This window comes from Crotalus tigris, unplaced genomic scaffold (assembly GCF_016545835.1).
Source record: "Crotalus tigris isolate CLP2741 ecotype Arizona unplaced genomic scaffold, ASM1654583v1 scf7180000018006.973166, whole genome shotgun sequence".
Lineage (NCBI taxonomy): Eukaryota > Metazoa > Chordata > Lepidosauria > Squamata > Viperidae > Crotalus > Crotalus tigris.
Genome location: NW_024096771.1, coordinates 77748 through 96346, shown reverse-complemented (window position 1 = coordinate 96346; position 18599 = coordinate 77748). Strand labels below are relative to the sequence as shown.

The 18599-nt window shown below is 37.7% G+C and overlaps 1 protein-coding gene across 1 annotated transcript in view; it reads right to left on the bottom strand.

Moving 5' to 3' along the window:
• PLXND1 (plexin D1) overlaps window positions 1–18599 on the bottom strand; it is a 137487-nt gene that overhangs the window by 64853 nt on the left and 54035 nt on the right. The window contains exons 19-21 of the mRNA XM_039346542.1: window positions 8536–8650; window positions 1344–1451; window positions 1060–1172 (exon numbers count right to left, since the gene is read on the bottom strand). Of these exons, the coding sequence (XP_039202476.1) occupies window positions 1060–1172; window positions 1344–1451; window positions 8536–8650 (336 nt within the window). The remainder of the gene's footprint in view (window positions 1–1059; window positions 1173–1343; window positions 1452–8535; window positions 8651–18599) is intronic.

Here is an 18599-nt window from a genome sequence, read left to right as displayed (position 1 = left end):
CTCAGGCAGGAAACCCTATACCATTTCAGACAAATGGTTGTCCAGTGTTGGAGCATTCAAACTTCTGGAGGCTTTTGGTTCATAGAGTCAGCATATTGCCCCCAACACTCTGGGTCCTCATTTTACCAACCTCAGAAGGATGGAAGGTCTCAAGCTTGAGCCTGTACATAGAGTTAGCCTGCAATTCTGCATTCTAACCACTGTGCCACCACGGCTCTTTATATAACTTTATATGTCCTATGGAACTTTTAAACTCCTGGCTACAGATTTCTGAATGAACAAGCAGAACAACTTTTAACAAGACACATTTTGGAAAAACAAAGCTTTCACTATATTGAGATCATGAACTCAGTTGTCCAACATTCAGGCCTCCCCAGCAAAGAGAGAATTATTCAGGGCCAATCCACAAACAGTGGCTATGGGATATCTGCACTATTGTACCTTTAAAAAGACTAAAACAACAGAACTGATTTATTTTCCTAGACTTGTAGTTTGAATGACCTGAAGAAAAATATTTTGAGTTTTATCTTCAAAATGTCTTTGGATACAATGTAGTTGCTTATATTTTATTTGCTTTCATTTATTCTGCTTCTAAAATTAAAGTTGCCAAAAATGTGAGGAAAACAACTGGTCCTTAAAGGCGAAATAGAGAACTCCCACCAAAAGATATAAGCCTACAGTTTCTCACAGATTTCTGTTTTTAAAGAAGTTTTCATTAGATACTTGCCATACATTTTAATTTTCTAAAGCTAAAAGTGGTAGAAAGTCTGCTTTGTGAAAAATTAATATACTTTTTTGTGCTGTGTATCAGAATGATACATATTTATAGCATTCACACCCCTGATGACAGGCAGCTTGACAAAAACTGAAATATATATGCATAAATACACAGAGCTTAAAATCACCAAAAATGACATTTATAAAGTATGGTTATAATTTTAAAACCTGCTTATAATCTGAAAATATGGGTTTGCAAGTTGTAAGCTACTCAGAGTGAGCTAAATAAAGTGACATATAAGACCTATAAATAACAAATAGTAGTATACGACTTTGTCTTACTTTGGGAAAGAAAGTGCGAGTCACAAAGTATTTGTATTCAAGAAATGGGATTCCTTGGCTGCGATTTAATTCCTTGGTAAGATCTGTCATATCTGTCTGAAGTTCAGCAAAACCTAATTGAAGGAAACCATAATGAAGAGAATGAGTCACTTTCATTCAATGTATAAATTATTAGGAATACTAACAGTATATTATTCTGCCTAATCTGTAGTAAATAATATTCCAGAAGATAAATTTCTTTGCTGCCAAATGACTCCGCCATTCTGCCCAAGTACAACGCTTACCTTTACGGATTTCTTCCCTGATCTGAGACTCCATCTCTTCCATCTGCAGCAGAGTTTTTTGCCAATAACGCTCTGCCCGTCGGCTTTTGGTGCAAAACACAAACAATGCTGGAATACAGAAAGGGAAAAAGTGGCCCCAAAGCCAGAATAACAAATGAATCTTTTGTATTAAACCAGCACTGATTTATGATTATTTGTTAAGAAAAAGTACACATAATATAATCTACTATTCCAGAAGTTATAATAGCTGCTGCTATAATAGCTTTCCAATCAATTGGAAAGATAAACAATTATCAGAGCTGGATTTGAAATTTAGTCCGTTGGGTTGTATATCAAAAGATGTTTCCAAAGGATTAGGAAGTTCAGTTGTTCTTTCTACAGTGATATTTTACAAAATACCAAATACCAGAGGAATATACCTGTATTTAGATGCTAATATGTATTAAATATTAGCTGAAGTAAAGCTAAACTGTTCCCTGGAATTACTAGTAGTGAAACTAGAATTTAAACATTCTGGACATATACCACAGTGTGAAAGCAGGAAGAATAAATAATAAATTCTCCTCTTTAATTGGAGAAATTACCAGTAAAGACAATTGAAAACAGAAGAGCAGGTGGCTAGATACTATCATTATAACAAGCAATTAGTGACAGGCCATCCTGCAGAAACTCTGTCTGATGGATCAAAAAGTTTCAGAAAAGACTGAATGACATTAGGTATATCAACCATTTAATTTACATAATAAACAACTGAACTATGAAGTAAATGGAGAATTCATGCAGCTACAAATATTAAATGTGTCATTTATTTTTCTTTTGTTATTTGTTAATTCTTCAAGTGCCATAAAAAAAATATTAAAATAAAATCAAAAGCTACAACTTTAATAAAATAAATGAAAAAGTAAGGTTTTTTTTTTAAAAAAACCCTAAAAATACTTGGAAGAGGAGAAGGTGTTTGCTTAACACCAGATGACCTCTCCCTGGATCCCAAGTGACCGTCTCTTGCAAGAACACTCCAAAGTAGTCACCAGGACTGAAAAGTTCTCTCTCTGTTATTCACTACAAATCAGATAATAAGGAACTAAGAGGAGTTCTGGGAAGCAGTTCCAAAATCTAAAGATGAAAATAGGTGTTTTTCCCAAGAACTTTCCCCCCAAACTTGAAGGGGGAAATAATTGTAGTAGGGATTTGAAATGGATCTAGAAACAACTGAAAATCTTGCATCAATTAGGAGCTATCTTATTAAGTGCAATCTAAATACCTGCATTTTTACAGTGTTAGCATTTATTTTATTAAATCTCTGCACAGTCAAAGACAGAATGGTGTACTGTGATAAAAAACATAATGCCAAATTTCACCTTAGCACCAAAGTAGGCAACATAGCTACATTATGATCCTGAATCAAAATCTGCAACATGTCCATTAAGGACCTTTGTGAAGGATCCCATCAGTTGTATTTCCATACCATCTGAAGTCATACACGCTCCCTAGCTTAGCACTACCAGCATAAACTTAAGAACTGTAAATGCTACTTCTTCCTTTCTTTTCTTAGAATGAGATTGGAAGCTTCTGCTACCAGACAAGCAGCCTAGTACTAAGGAGAAATTTCCTGACATTTAGAACAATTAATCAGTGGAACCACCTGCCTCCAGAAGTTGTGAATACTCCAATACTGGAAGTTTTTAAGAAGAGATTGGACAACCATTTGTTTGAAATGGTATAGGGCAGTGATGGCGAACCTTTTAGAGACCGAGTGACCAAACTGCAACTGAAAACTCACTTATGTATCGTCAGGTGCTGGGTGGGTGTGGCCAATTGGGTGGGCATGGCCCATATGGTGGGCGTGGCTGTGATGGTAACGGCAGACTGGGTGGGACTAAAAGTTCAATCAATCAATTCCAACTTTTTTTCCCGCGAGAAGTTAAAATTGATTGGTTGAGTGAAACTTTTTTTTTGCACACGGCAGTGGAGGCCTAAAGCGAAAAGGTTTTATAAAACCCAGCTGAAGGCCTAGGACTGGGGCGACGGCGCGCGTGCCCACAGAGAGGGCTCTGCGTGCCACCTGTGGCACGCGTGCCATAGGTTCGCCACCATGGGTATAGGGTTTCCTGGCTGAGCTGGGGGTTGGACTAGAAGACCTCCAAGGTCCCTTACAACTCTGTTATTCTGTTATTTTCAATTAATTATGACTGATCTTTCAGAATCAAGGTCTGGTATACTGAAACAAGCACTAGTTGCAAACAACAATTAAAGACAAGAAAATATAAAACATATTAAAGAAAACATAAGATAAATATATGCTTCCTTGAGTCACGTTTGACTTATGGTTACTATATGTTTACATACATGTTGTTTACATGCATCATTATAGAAACACAGTTTTCTTCTGAGATTTTTTTCAATCTTGCTAATGGACTTGTAATTTCCTAGTGAATGTTAAAGATAATTTCTCATTCAAACATTTAAAAAATCAGTGTATGACAGTGGGAGCTAGTGTTTACTGTCACCTCCTTGCAATCAGAATAGGGGGGAAAAACAGAATACATGAATCTACCACTTATGTACTTTATGTTACATGTAAATTGATCTAATGACTGTGAACATCTGATAAAACCTCTCAGTATTAATTGATTGTATTAATTCTGGCACAATATTAACTATTTTGGCACAGAAGAATATTAACATTATAATCAGGCTCATTAATATGTAGCCTGCAGCAAAACTTGGCAGAATTTAACAGCACATAGCAATATGCAAGACAAATTTATGCCCAGAATGAATGACTAAAAACAATGAAATGAGAAAGTTAAACATAATTTTGATTAGCAGATTATTATTTAGTAAAAATACCATAAAAATAAATTGTATTTATATTTGCTTAACAAATTTCTATAAGTTCTATGAATAGCTTTGGCTCTTGAGGAAGAAAAGCAAGTTATAAACTGAATAAACAAAGATATTAATTGTATATAATTAAATTAAAACAACTAGAAATCATAATTGTAACATAGCTATCATACTAAGCATATGTATGGATTTTATATATGTAAGGAATTATTGAAAACCAATCTGATCCGTTTAATAGATTTAAATCTGTGTAATGTAGTATATCTGGTGGTAGTTGTATACCAACAAATAAAAGCTTTCTCTTGAAACCTTGCAATATACAGCATATACTTCCAAGTCAGTTGGATGCAGGAAACACTATACAGGCAGTTCTCGATCTATGACTATTTGGTCAGCAACCATTCCAAGTTATAACAGAGCTGAACAAATCATGATTACAACCAGTCTTTGTAATTCTGGCTGTCCCAGCCCACTTGTGGTCATGTGATTATGATCTGGATGTTTGCCAACCTGTTTGTATCTATGACCGATTGCCAATTGCCCCAGGATCACATGATTGCCATTTGCAATCTTCTCTGCTGTTTCCCTAAAAAGTCTGGGTAACTTTGAGTGCCAGTCGCATTCTCTCAGCCTCAGAAAGAGGCAAGGGCAAAACGCTTCCGTTGCCCCCCCCCCCAAAAAAAAACTGCGGGGACTTGTCTGTGCAGTCACCTGTAGTCAACAATGACTCAGAGTCACAAAATAAATAAATTTTAAAAAATGATAAAAATTAACAAATGATATGGAAGAAAATCAGATGTCACTCTTAAATAAAATAAAAGGAGAAAATATAGCAGATCTGAATAAAGGAGATACTGCATGATCTCATGAAGTGGACTTAAATGAACAGGTACCATGAAGTATATTACACAAAGGTAATTTTAAATATGGATAAAAGAAATACAATTTATGTCAGAAAGTATAAATTGATGTGATTTAAGTTGTGCTTGCACATGAAAGTAGAAATCTCTAGGTTGTTAATAGATGTATGCTCCACTGAATGGCAAGGTTGGAAGAACCAAAGATAATTTATGGAATAGCAGAGATTATTTATTTATTTATTTGTTTATTTATTTTTCATTCACTCATTCATTCATTCATTTGTTCAATTTATATGCTGTCCATCTCATTCTGGATGTGACTCTAGACAGTTTACAATCATTAAAAACAATGAAAAATATTAAAGCAATAAATATTAACATTAAATTAGTTATTCTTTGAATGTGCTTAAATGGTTCAGAGCATAAAAGATTTCTGTTTTTCCATAAATTATAAATGGCAAAAGAATTAATAGGTATATATCTATAAGCATGATTGATTTGGTTGGTTTTTGATGAAAATCTGAGAAAATTAGAGAATGCTAAGAAGATAATGAGATGTTCTGATTGAAGGAAAAGCCATTTTGGAAGTGTTAAGGTGGATCATAGGAAAAAAAAATATTGAGGAAAAAGAAAGTTAAAAACAAGAATGAAATAATGGAGGGAAAATACATTTCCTGTTTGAAAAAGGATTATAAAATAGATTAATCTCCCAAAAGAATGAATAGAAAGTAGACCCAAGGAAAGATGATGTAGATATTGCTTGGATGAATGAAAAGTTCTCTGTTATAGAATGCCACAGAAAAGTCTGGAGTTGCACTAATAGAAAGTTTGGAAAGGGATGCCTGGTCAAATGATAACATAAAGTAGCCATGAAGAAGAATAAATACATATAAAGAATGTATATATACAGGAACAATGCTGCAAAAATAAGCATGGTAAAAAATCTCTATATGATGATCAGGCTGAGAAAAGTATAATGCCAAAGAATGTTAAAAAGCAAAAGAAACGATAAGGTTATAGAGGAAGAGAAAATGCAATGATTCTGACACGAATACAAATTGTTTCGCAAATGGGTGAAAAGGCTAAACAAGGAGCCTCCAGCAGAATGGATGGTATTAAGAATTAAAAGTGAGGATTCAAACATTAGAGAGCAAGGAACATTTTAGACATTTGTATCTGAATGATAATGATATGCTGATGAGTAGAATTAATGAAACATTAAAGTCCAAGAAAAATGGATGAAAATGAAATCATATATGCTACAAGAATGTTTTTAAAAAAACAATTGACTTATTAAGTGTGCCCAAGAAGGCATACAATAGAATCCTGATTAAGACATGCAAACTAGTGTGTGCGCAAACTAGATTTTTGCTCTTTAGCAGAAATGTAGGAATGATAGTTTATTGTATACTTATTGACCTAGAGACAGCATATGATAAAGCAATGAAATTTGATTAATAATGACTTTTTTCAGTAATCATAGAGTTGAGGCTTGGTTGTTGAATGCAATAAGTGTGACAGATGATAGAAATAATGCATATATCAAAATAAATGAATTTGCGTACCTAGGTGTAATGTTTCTTAAAGATGAGAAAATGGTCGGAGAAATATTAAGATGTACAAATTATAATAGAAAAATGACAGGTAATATGTGATATTTTTGAGAAATGAATATTTACTGAAAGAAGCAAAAATGGTTGTGTATCAGATTGTAGCTCTGTTCACTTTATTATATGGAAATTAAAACTGGATATGTCAGGAGGAACATAAAAGTTGAATTATAACCCAAATGAAGTACTTAGCCAACATGTGTGGTAAAATCAATGGGTGATGAATCGATGTGCAATGAATAAACAGTGAGAGATGAATGTTAAGATAGTTTGATGATAAAAAGAGAATGAAGACTGTATTGTGAAACAAAATATATAAAAGAAGAATGAATGGATAAAAAAGGAAAATGGGAGACTGAAAAAGTGGTTAGGTGAATTAAACATTCATGTTTCTCAGGGAGGTAAGATGTAAAATATGGACACAGGTTATATTGAAATATCAGTATTTAGTTTAAATTTATACAGGAGTAGACAACTGATATTCTACATGGCATTCACAAGATTATTTTCAACAGGTTCCAGAGCCACCAAATACGAGGGCAATTCGGAAATAAAACTCCATTTGAGCATGTGCGAGAAATAGGCGGGGATAGCGACACCTGCCCTATGGTGCCATGCACAGTAGTTCAGTAGGCAGTGAGGAGTGGAAGGAGAAGGTTGTGTTGCAGTTTACTCAACCACTAGGTCAACTGAAAATGAACCCTGCCACAGAAAATCCCTCCAAATGTGAAGTGCATGCAATAATACGATTCCTGTGTGTGAAAAAACTTTTGGAAGCTGCAATTCATCGTGAACTGTGTAATGTTTACAGACCAAACATGGTGAGTGAAGGTCTCATATGTCAATGGGTTGCATGTTTAAAGATGGATGAAATGACATGCACAATGAGGCAAGAAGTGGCCGCCCAGTCCGTCGGTTCATATTTGCGCTTTCTTTACAGCTTCTCGGACTGTTTTGTATGAGGTAGTGAAAGAAAATTTGGGATACCGCAAGTTCTGTGCTCATTGGATACCAAAACTCCTTTCTGAGAAGCACAAAACACACCGAATGGGTTCGAGATGCTGTTACAGGGTGGCCTCATTCCCAGGTGGGAAATTGTTTTGCAGAAAGAATTTCAAACCATATAAGACAGCGGTTCTCAACCTTTGTGTGACCGCAACCCCGTCACACGGACGCGCCGCTCCCATGCGCGGCGCGCATGCGTGGTGCCCCCCCATGTGTGGCGCGCATGCGCAGCGCCGCCCCGAGGGGGAAAAATGGCGGATCGCGTTGTTTGGCAACCCCCGTAAAATGGTCGTTCGACCCCAAATGGGGTCGCGACCCATAGATTGAAAACCGCTGATATAAGACGTTATGATAAATGCCTCAATTTGAATGGCAATTATGTCAAAAACTAATGTAATGTTGTAGTTTTCTAATTCGTATAATAAAAGTTCTGTATCTGCAAGTGTCTGTAATTGATAACCAAATGGAGGTTTATTTCCAAATTGCCCTCATAATTGTCAAACATTAATAGTTTAATCTCCTGCCAGTTTAAATGATGAAATGACACAGTTATGGTGTATTAAGGTTCTGGACTTATCAGTCTAGAAAAAGGAAAAAACAAGAGACTTCCATGTTGAAACAGAGAAGTCTACAAAGTTGAGTTCTGCTCATATGTACAATGTCACCATGTTGCTTTGCTGCTTTTGCCTCCTGATTACCTTAAACATCTTTTGAAAATCCTTAAATCCCAAAATAATTACCTAGTGGTCATCACATGAATGTTGCCCAGCCAATCTCCTATTATGGTAAATACATTATTTTATAGATAGTAACAATTTCAGTTGTTGAAAATGCATGCTTAACACACTTGGAATCAGTATGGTTTCTTACCTACAATAGAGAACAGGAGTAAGACGCTACAGATGACTATTGAAACTGTGATAGCTGTTTCACTTCCTCCAAGATGCAACATAGTAATTGTTTGATTGAATTTCCCAACCTGGATCTAAGAAAGAACAGAAAGAAGCTATCACCCAGTTATTTAATGGAAAAGAAAGAAGAAATAAAGAAATCACATTACAAGGGAAATATGCTTGACATGAATGCCTGAACTTAGCAAAGTATTTAGTTTCTAATTTTGCAATAATCACAATAATGTAATGTAATATCAAGACTTCATTTTGGTTAGCATTTCCAGATCTGACAACTATTATCACAGGCCTGTGTATGTGTACAAAGAATAATGAGCTTGGGGATAATGACTGGCAAAAAAAATGGAAACAGCTGCACATAGGTTACATGATAATACTACTAGGATATAAAGTAAAAGATTAAAGTTAATATTCCTGCTCAGCAAAGAATCCTGGTAGAAAGTATGTCAACTTCTTTAGGTTTTATTCCCCCCCCCCTGTTATTTTATTTTTCAGGAACTGTCTGCATCCCAAATATGAATATATCTATAAAGTAACTTACTTACATGTAGCAAATTTTATTTTGCTTTAAAGTTTATTCATAGAATTCCCAAGTTAAAATAATAACCATTAATACTACTGAAACAATGGGAGAGTGATAGTTCCTCAGATAGCCAGGCTCTAAGCCATGATGAGCTTTAAAGATAACAAACAGTGCCTTGGAACTGCATCAGAAGCCAATTGGTAGCCAATGCTACTTGTGTAGCAAATGCTGACAGATGGGCACAAGGAATGTCCAGTACTGCTCAAGCAACTTTGAACCACTTGTAGCGTCCAGATGTAGTGTAGTGTCCTTAAGCCCCATCTGGAATTCACTGAAATAGTCCAGTTGTGTGGTGACCAGGGTGTGAATGACAATTGGAAGAACCTTCTAATCAAGGAAGAGGCACAATTGGCACACAAGATGTACCTGTGAAAGGCCACAGCTTTGTAGAGGCAAACAAAGTCATTACTAAAAGCCAACATGGGTTTGTCAAAAATAGATCATGCCAGACAAATCTTATTGCCTTCTTTGACCAAGTGACAAAATTAGTGGATCAGAGGACTGCTGTGGACATAATTTACTTGGACTTCAGTAAGGCATTTGATAAAGTAGATCACAACCTACTACTTGACAAGATAGAAAAATGTGGGGTAGGCAGAACCACCACCAGATGGATCCGTAGCTGGCTGACCGGCCGTACTCAGCGAGTGGTCCTCAATGGAACTGCATCTATATGGAGGGAAGTGTGTAGTGGGGTGCCCCAGGGCTCTGTTCTGGGCCCAGTACTCTTCAACATCTTCATCAATGATTTGGATGAAGGGATAGATGGGGAACTCATCAAATTTGCAGACGACACCAAGCTGGCAGAAATAGCCAACACTCCAGAAGACAGGCTTAAGATACAGAAGGATCTGGACAGACTTGAACACTGGGCACTAACTAACAAAATGAAATTCAATGGTGAAAAAAGCAAAGTTCTACATTTAGGCAAGAAAAACCAAATGCACAAGTACAGCATAAGTGGCACCATGCTCAATAGTAGTAACTGTGAGAGGGACCTCGGAGTCCTAGTAGACAATCACCTAAATATGAGCCAGCAGTGTGCTGCAGCTGCCAAAAAGGCCACCACAGTGCTAGGCTGCATTAACAGAGGGATAGAATCAAGATCACGTGAAGTAGTAATACCACTCTTCAATGCCTTGGTAAGGCCACACTTGGAATACTGCATCCAGTTTTGGTCACCACGATGTAAAAAAGATGTTGAGACTCTAGAAAGAGTACAGAGAAGAGCAACAAAGATGTTTAGGGGACTGAAGGCTAAAACATATAAGGAACGGTTGCTAGAATTGGGTATGTCTAGTTTAACGAAGAGAAGGACAAGGGGGGACATGATAGCAGTATTCCAATATCTCAGGGGCTGCCATAAAGAAGAGGGAATTAAGCTATTTTCCAAAGCACCTGAAGGAAGGACAAGAAGCAACGGGTGGAAACTAATCAAGGAGAGAAGCAACCTAGAACTAAGGAGAAACTTCCTGACAGTGAGAACAATGAATCAGTGGAACAGCCTGCCTCCAGAAGCAGTAAATGCTCCAACACTGGAAGTTTTTAAGAAGAGACTGGACAGCCACTTGTCCGAAATGGTGTAGGGTTTCCTGCCCGAGCAGGGGGTTGGACTAGATGACCTCCAAGGTCCCTTCCAACTTTACTACTACTACTATTATTATTATTAAAAGGTCACAGCTTTGAGGAGCAGGAGGACTCCCAAAGTTGTGTATAACTCTTGAAGTGGGAAGTGCAACCCTATTCAAGACTAATGGTGGGAATGTACTGAATTGGGGGACCAAACAACCACAACCACTCTGGTCGGGATTGAATGGGTGTCTTTTCTTTCCCATCCAGACACAAACAGCCACCAGATGAGGAGTCAGTACCTAAATAGCTTCAATTGCATTTGTAAAACTGGCTATCATCAATATGGTGATGATACCAAGCTGTGAACCGGCAGAGGACTTCACCAAGTGGGGTTCTTTAAATGTTAATCAGGAGGGGAGAGAGAGCATTGAACCCTGAGTCACCCCATCAGTGAAGACCTGTGGTTCCTATCTCTCCCCTCAACAATGACTAGAACCACCTGTTGAAGAAGAATGTGAAGAACTGTAACACAATGTGTCCCAATCCCCATCATTGGCCCAAAAGGTCCATGCTATATTGAACAATATTGTATTTCTATCATTCTTCATGCAGTTTTGATCAAAGGTATATTTTGATCAATGATATTATGATATCAGGATATTATGTTGGTAAAATGGAGTGGAAATTAAAGAGAAATGAAATAATTTGCACCTACTACTGATGAATCTGGAAGTTAAACAGCAGTAGAGGTAGGTGAAATAGGTGACTAAGAAATTATGGCTAATAATTTCCAGTAATTTCCAGCAAGCATCAGGAATCAGCTCATAATAGGCTCGTAAGAAGATCCAAGAACTCAGAATAAATAAAATGTGTTGAAGAAAGCTGAAAGCTGGTGCCAACAGAATTCCAGCAATTGCAGTTAATAATTAGTTATAAAGCCAAAATTCTAAAAATGCACTGTTTAGTTTTTCAGTTCATACCACTTAACAGACTACTTAATATTCTTTGTTTCCATCTGTCCTTTGTGCTTATAATGACCAGATATGCTCTTATCTGGTTTCTCACTCATAAGGTGAGAAGTAACTCAGTGTTGGCCACTTCTGCATACCAAGAAGTCTAACTCATGTCCAGAGGAAGTCTCAGGTGAAGAAACTGATTTATTCACATATCTTAAATTTTGTGCAAAATCAAAGCAATTAAGAATATGTGTATTTTAATTATGGAAACCTGGATTACATTCCTTACAGAAATAGCATGATTTGAATAATAAATGTTCTGTAATAGTTTCTTGTGAATAAGGAATCAAATGCAAATTCATTTTTGTTTAATTCTACGAGAGATTATTAAACTGCTGAATCCTGATAGAGACAACTAAAAATTTCCAGTAATTCCATTAAGAGTAAAAACGCTCTGTCTCCGTCTCTTAAACTATATCGGTTGGGGGCAAACCACTTGCAGGGTGCCTCCTTCAATAAGAATCTTCCTGTACAATTTGTAAAAATATCTGCTGATATTTCTTAATTACTGGGAGATTGAGGTGCCAAGACTAGGAGAAAATGCTTCTCCATTATTGTACCCTTGCTGTCAAATAGTTCACCACTGGAATTTAGGCTTGCTTGAAGCTTGCTGTCTTTTTTGAAGCTAAAATGCAGCTTTTCAGGAAGGCTTCTTAATTAGTTAAGGGAAAACCACAGAATTCTTTCTGGGCTCCATAAAGTAATTTAGTATCTGTGTTATGATTGTTTTATTATTATATAATTAATTATGGATTTTTCCTTTGTGAACTGTCAAATAGCAAGATTGAAGTGTTTTAAAATTCTAATAATCAAATCAATATATTTTAACTCTCTTATGGCAGAGTTATGGGGTTTTTTGTCCCTCATTAGTTCCTATCACTTTTCAAGACCATAGGGTTTTAGATTCCTGCCCCTCAAAAAACATATTTAGTTCTTTAGAAATTAAATGTTATTATTGTTGTTCAATCAGTATAAAAGAATAACAGAGTTGGAAGAGACCTTGGAGATTTTCTAGTTCAACCCCCTGCTCAGGCAGGACATCCTATAAGGGTTGATGGAATTGGGTATGTCTAGTTTAATGAAGAGAAGGACGAGGGATGACATGATAGCAGTGTTCCAATATCTCAGGGGCTGCCACAAAGAAGAGGGAGTCAAGCTATTTTCCAAGGCACCTGAAGGCAGGACAAGAAGCAACGGATGGAAACTAATCAAGGAGAGAAGCAACCTAGAACTAAGGAGAAATTTCCTTAGTTAGTTAGTTAGTTCCAATTAATCAGTGGAACAACCTGCCTCCAGAAGCTGTGAATGCTCCAACACTGGAAGTTTTTAAGAAGAGAAGTTTTTCAGCTATTTGTCTGAAATGATATAGGGTTTCCTACATCATCATCATCATCATCATCCCCAACCCCCAGCCCACTACTGGAACATGGCCTATTCAGAACCGGGCCACACAAGAGGCAGACTGAAGTGCATGAATGTGTGTGCAGCTCCACTCATGTGAACAGTACCCCAAATGGTTCTCTTCTCTCTTGTGTGAGTGCAGCATGTGCACCAGCCTGCCACTCATGTGATCAGATTCCCCTCTTCCTCCCCCCACCCTGCAGCCAGGCTGTCAAGCTGCCTGCTCCTGAACAGCGGAGTGGGGAGAGCAGAGGCTGAGTGGGATGAGTGCGCCCTGCTCAGCTTTGCTGACTCACCGAGGCTACCTGTGCAGGATGCCCAATCCATTTTTGGAGTGTCAGGCAGCCTAGGTGAGTCTGAAGGAGAATGAGACCATGCCTCCAAAGCCTTCTCTTCCCTGTGCCAAAAGCTTTTGCAAATGGACAAAATGCTTCAGGGAGCAATCTCACATTGCTTCAGGCCTTCTGTTTCTTTGCAAAAGCTTTTGGCATGGAGAAGCCTGAAAGAGCATAAAACCATGCCCCAAAGGCTTCTCTTCTCTCTTATATGAGTGCAGCTGTGCGCGCCCGGGGTCCAGTTCTCTTGTCCTCCCCCAGCCGGGCTGCCAAGCCGCAAAGTTTGGGGACCGCTGCCCTAGACCAGGGCTCAGGAATTCTGGGAGTTGAAGTCCACGAGTCATGAAAGAGCCAAGGTTGCCTACCCCTGCCCTAGACCAGTGGTTCTCAACCTTTTTAATGCTGCAACCCCAACCGGTCGTAAGTCGAGGACTATCCAACCGGTTGTAAGCCGAGGACTTTCCCTGCCCGGGAGCGCCGCACATGCGTGGTGCTGCCCCCTGCGCCAGCCGAGGCGTAGCTGGCAAGCGGCAGAGATGGCGCAGGTCGACCATCGGCTGGGCCACCACCTGGCCCAGCCCAAGGGAGGTAAGGCACCCGCCGGGCCCCACGCGCGCCAGCAACCCTCCCTGTGCCCACCGGCCTCCCACCTCCCACCCCTGGCCCTCTTTTACTTACATTTTTAGTAGTTGCTCAGCAGGGAGGGGTGGAAACTTCCAGGCAGCTTGCCTTCGCTGCAGACAACTTGCAGCACTTTTGAAAAACCAATAGAATTAGACTCTATTCAAGAGAGTCTATTCTATTGGCTTTCAAAAGCAAATAGAATAAAAGGGAGTAGCACAGCTAAGGAAAAGGGGGAAAAAATGGCGGATTGCGTTGTTTGGCGACCCCCGTGAAATAGTCGTTCGACCCCAAATGGGGTCCTGACCCACAGGTTGAGAACCACTGCCCTAGATCATTCTGGACAAATGGCTGTGCAATCTCTTTTTAAAAACCTCCAGTGAGAAGAGATTATGTCCAATTCTTCGTGACCCTGTGGCCCATAGCACTCCAACTCTCCCGTCCTCCATTGCCTCCCAGTTGTCCAAATTCATGTTCATTGCATCAATGACACTATCTAACCATCTCATCTTCTGCCATCCCCTATTCCTTTTGCATTCAATTTTTCCCAGTATCAGGGTCTTTTCCAATGAGTCCTCTCATTGGAAAAGTATTTGAGCTTCAGCTCAAGAAACAGTCAGGGTTGATTTCCTTTAGGATATAAATTAAATAGATAAAGTGAGCCTTAAAATATACCTGCCAAAAGAAAGTATGTCAGGCTACTGTGATTTTTCTTTTTACAACAAGAGAGACAAGGGGGGGGGGGAATAACAAATATGAAAAAAAAAGAAATACAAAGGAGTAATTTTCAATTTTACTCTCCTTTTGATCCCCTCCCCTCCCAACATTTTCTGTTATTTTGTATTTTATCTCTTTCTGAAAATTAATAAAATTGGTACAAGGAAACAGAGAATTTACAATTTGGATTTCAGACTTCAGATTTTGAAGAGAACAATAAATATGCATTATAGAGATTAAATACAATGAACTTTCCATATCTTCCTTTAATTAGATAAGGAAAACATGTAGCTTTATTCATAGCTTTTAAAAACTGGCAGAACATTCTAGCCTATTACAATACAAGGGATACGGCAGCCAACAAAAGCAGAATTTTGGCAGTTTTCTCATGCTTTATTTTTTTTAAAAAAAAGCCCGCACTGTAGAGTTTTGATTGTAAGATGAATGGAGAGAATGAAAAAGAAGTAAAAGCAATAAGGGAAAAAAAAAACGAAATAGTAAATGGAGAGCATTTATATGCAATATTAGCACTGTGAACTCTAAAATTATTTGGACCTTGTATTGGATGCTCCTAAGCATGCTATTATTTAAAGCAGCCCCTCTTTTCCAGGCTTCTACTTGAATTGCATTAATTTCAAAGAGATGACTCTTTAAAGCAGTTGCATTCTTTTTCAAACTCATGAAGAAGTGTGAAAAAATAATAATAAGAGGGCTATTTAAGTGAACAGCAGACAAAAAATCTAAACCATTTCTTCCAAATCATTGGCACAGTGATACAGCACTAGAAAATACCATTATTTCATACCAGTTCAAACTAAAAATTGTTGCTTTTTATGTTTGCTTTTTAAAGCAATTGCACAGAAACCCAGTCAGGTTCATAATGGCAATCTACGCAGATGGGATAACCCTTTCTTTCCAGCCCAGCATCCTGCCATAAATCCTTTATAACTAATTTGTTCCCAAAGATATTACTGACAACAAAAAAACAAATCAGAGGAAAATGTTAGCTGGGAAAAGGAGAAGATTTTGAGTAGATAATATATGGTAGAGGAATGGGTTAAGCAATGGATAGGTCTGATTTGGACTGAAACTCAAATGACTGCTTATTCTCATAAATAGTTCCAAGTACTAGGTGTAACTTTTAAAAGTATGCTTAATATCCAAAAGAAATGGAGAATCCATGGTTTTCAGATATTGCTGCATCACAGTCCCGCCATTCCTTACTATTGGTCATGATAGCTGGTCATTCTAATTCAGCAATAATAGCTTCCATCTTGTTTTCTGGAAGGAAGCTAAATGGATTCATGGAAGGGACAGCTTTTAAGCAGAAACCTGACATGGACATCTAAGAAAAGTGTTCCAAGCACTGAGAAAAATAAATGAGAAAAAAGAAAAGAGGCAATCATGACCTTGGAAGGAATGACACAGACTTTGTACTAGATGTCAATGAAAGCCTGCAAAGAAGAAGAGAAGGAATATCACGTTTCCTAAATATTATAGAATCAGGACTCAGAAATGCAACTTAGCTGTGGTTTGAGAGCTTCACTACTAGTGATTCTGGGATTTCCTTCTTCCAAAAATTAATACCAGCAGTCCTCAACTTACAACAGTTTATTTAGTGACTGAATGGCACTGAAAAATGTGACTTCTGACCATTTTTCATAGTTACGACCTTTGCAGCATGCCCATGATTGTGTGATCAAAATTCAGATGCTTGGCAACTGGTTCATATTTATGATCATTACTGTGTCCCAAGGTCACCTTTTGTGACCTTCTGACAAGCAAACTGTTTTGTACACTTGTGATCAAAATTCAGAGGCTTGGCAACTGACTCATATTTATGATATTTGCAGTGTCCCTGGGCCATGTCATCACCTTTTGTAATTTTTCTGACAAGCAAAGCCAATTGGGAAGTCAGATTCTCTCAAGAACCGTGTTATTAACTTAACAACTGCAGTGATTCACTTATCAACTGCAGTGCTAAGAAAAGTCGTAAAATGGGGCAAAACTCACTTAACAAATGTCTCACTTAACAACAAAAATTTTGAGTTTAATTTTGGTTGAGGACTACCTGTACTGTACTGTACTGTAACTGCATCCATCTCTCTCTCTCTCTCTCTCTCTCTCTCTCTCTCTCTCTCTCTCTCTCTCTCTCTCTCTCTCTCTCTCTCTCTCTCTCTCTCTCTCCCTACTTAGCTACCTACCTACCAACCAACCAGTTTGAGAATGAAGAATACATTTTCTAAAACTTGTCATCCTTGTTGTTAGGCAAGCTTATAATATAAATGCCAAACGTTTGAAAAAATCACCCATATTTCACCCATACACAACTGATGTGATATGACTAGTCTGTGATTGGATACGTTGCTAAAGCGACATAAACTATTTTTCAGTTGAACAAATTGTACATGGAATTATATATATGCTGCTCACACAGTCACAAATCTTATCTCCCTTGTTATGATTAACATCTGATTTTCTTATTTTATTAGAAAAATATCAGGAAATTCATAGTGCTAATATTTATCGGTTTTGCTTTGGCAATGAAATTCAATATATAAAGACCTCAACATGAAAAACTTTCCTCAGATGCCTTGGCTTAGTTGCACTTCATGGGATGATTTTGTCTTTACTCCTCCCTCTCTTTTCTCTTTTTATCTCTTTCAATGAAAACAATTTTTTTTCTGCCAATTTAATATGAATACATTTACTGAAAAAGGGGACAACTGGAATTTGGAGTGAGCAAACAGAAAAAACTATACCGTCTACTATTAGGCCTTGGAGACAGGTCTCCATCTGTCACTCCTAAGAAGCCAGTGTATGAACAGTGTGAAAAGTATGATATACAAAACAACTAAACGACATAACCCAGAAATAAAGGAAGACTCATAAAATCACGAAGTCAGTCATATATTGAAGAAACCTTGTATACAAGAAAAAGAATATTCCAGGATGAGAGAGCAGTGCCTAGAATCCTGTCTTTCTGAGAGGAATACAACCATTCAGATGATAAGTGCTGGTAAGTAAAGCATTGGCTGCTGAAAATACATTGTATGTATGTTGGATGTATTCTTGGAAGCCTTAATTTTAGAAATGGCTAAACCTCTCCTCCTAATAAGGAAGTGTGCTGCCATCAGTGTTGGGGAGGAGCATCTGTTATTAAATTAAACATCTGACCAAGTTCCATTGCCAAAGTTAATGTCACATGCAGTCCCATACACCCCTCTCCCAAAAGCCAGTCTTGACAAATTCTTGAAAGTACTTCTTACTAAGGGCAACTGTTTTTTCCAGCGTATTCAATGCATATGGACCAGAAGACTTCCAAGATCCCTTCCAACTCTGTTATTGTTATTCTTAAGTGTGTGTGTGTGTGTGTGTGTGTGTGTGTTCCAAGCAGGAACAAAATGTGAAATTGCTGAAGGTTACCACATAAATTGTACAATTATTAATGGTAGACAGGACTTACAATTCATCATTAAATTAGTGCCACTAGGAATAACCCACATTCTATGATTTTTAATTATTCTGTCCCATTATTTATTTTGGATAGAACCGGTCATCTTGATAAAATGTTTCTGGTCTTTCATTGGAAGCTTTTTGTTACAAATGGCATGTGAAGATTCATCTGTCTTCTTTTTCTGTTTGAATTACTTACTTCTCCCTCTCTTCTCATCCCTTTTAAATGTTCATTAACACTTAAGCATTATATTTTAAAGAGGCAAAAAGAAACTTAAGGAATTTAAGTCTGTATCACATGGCTTTCCATTCTGGATAATAA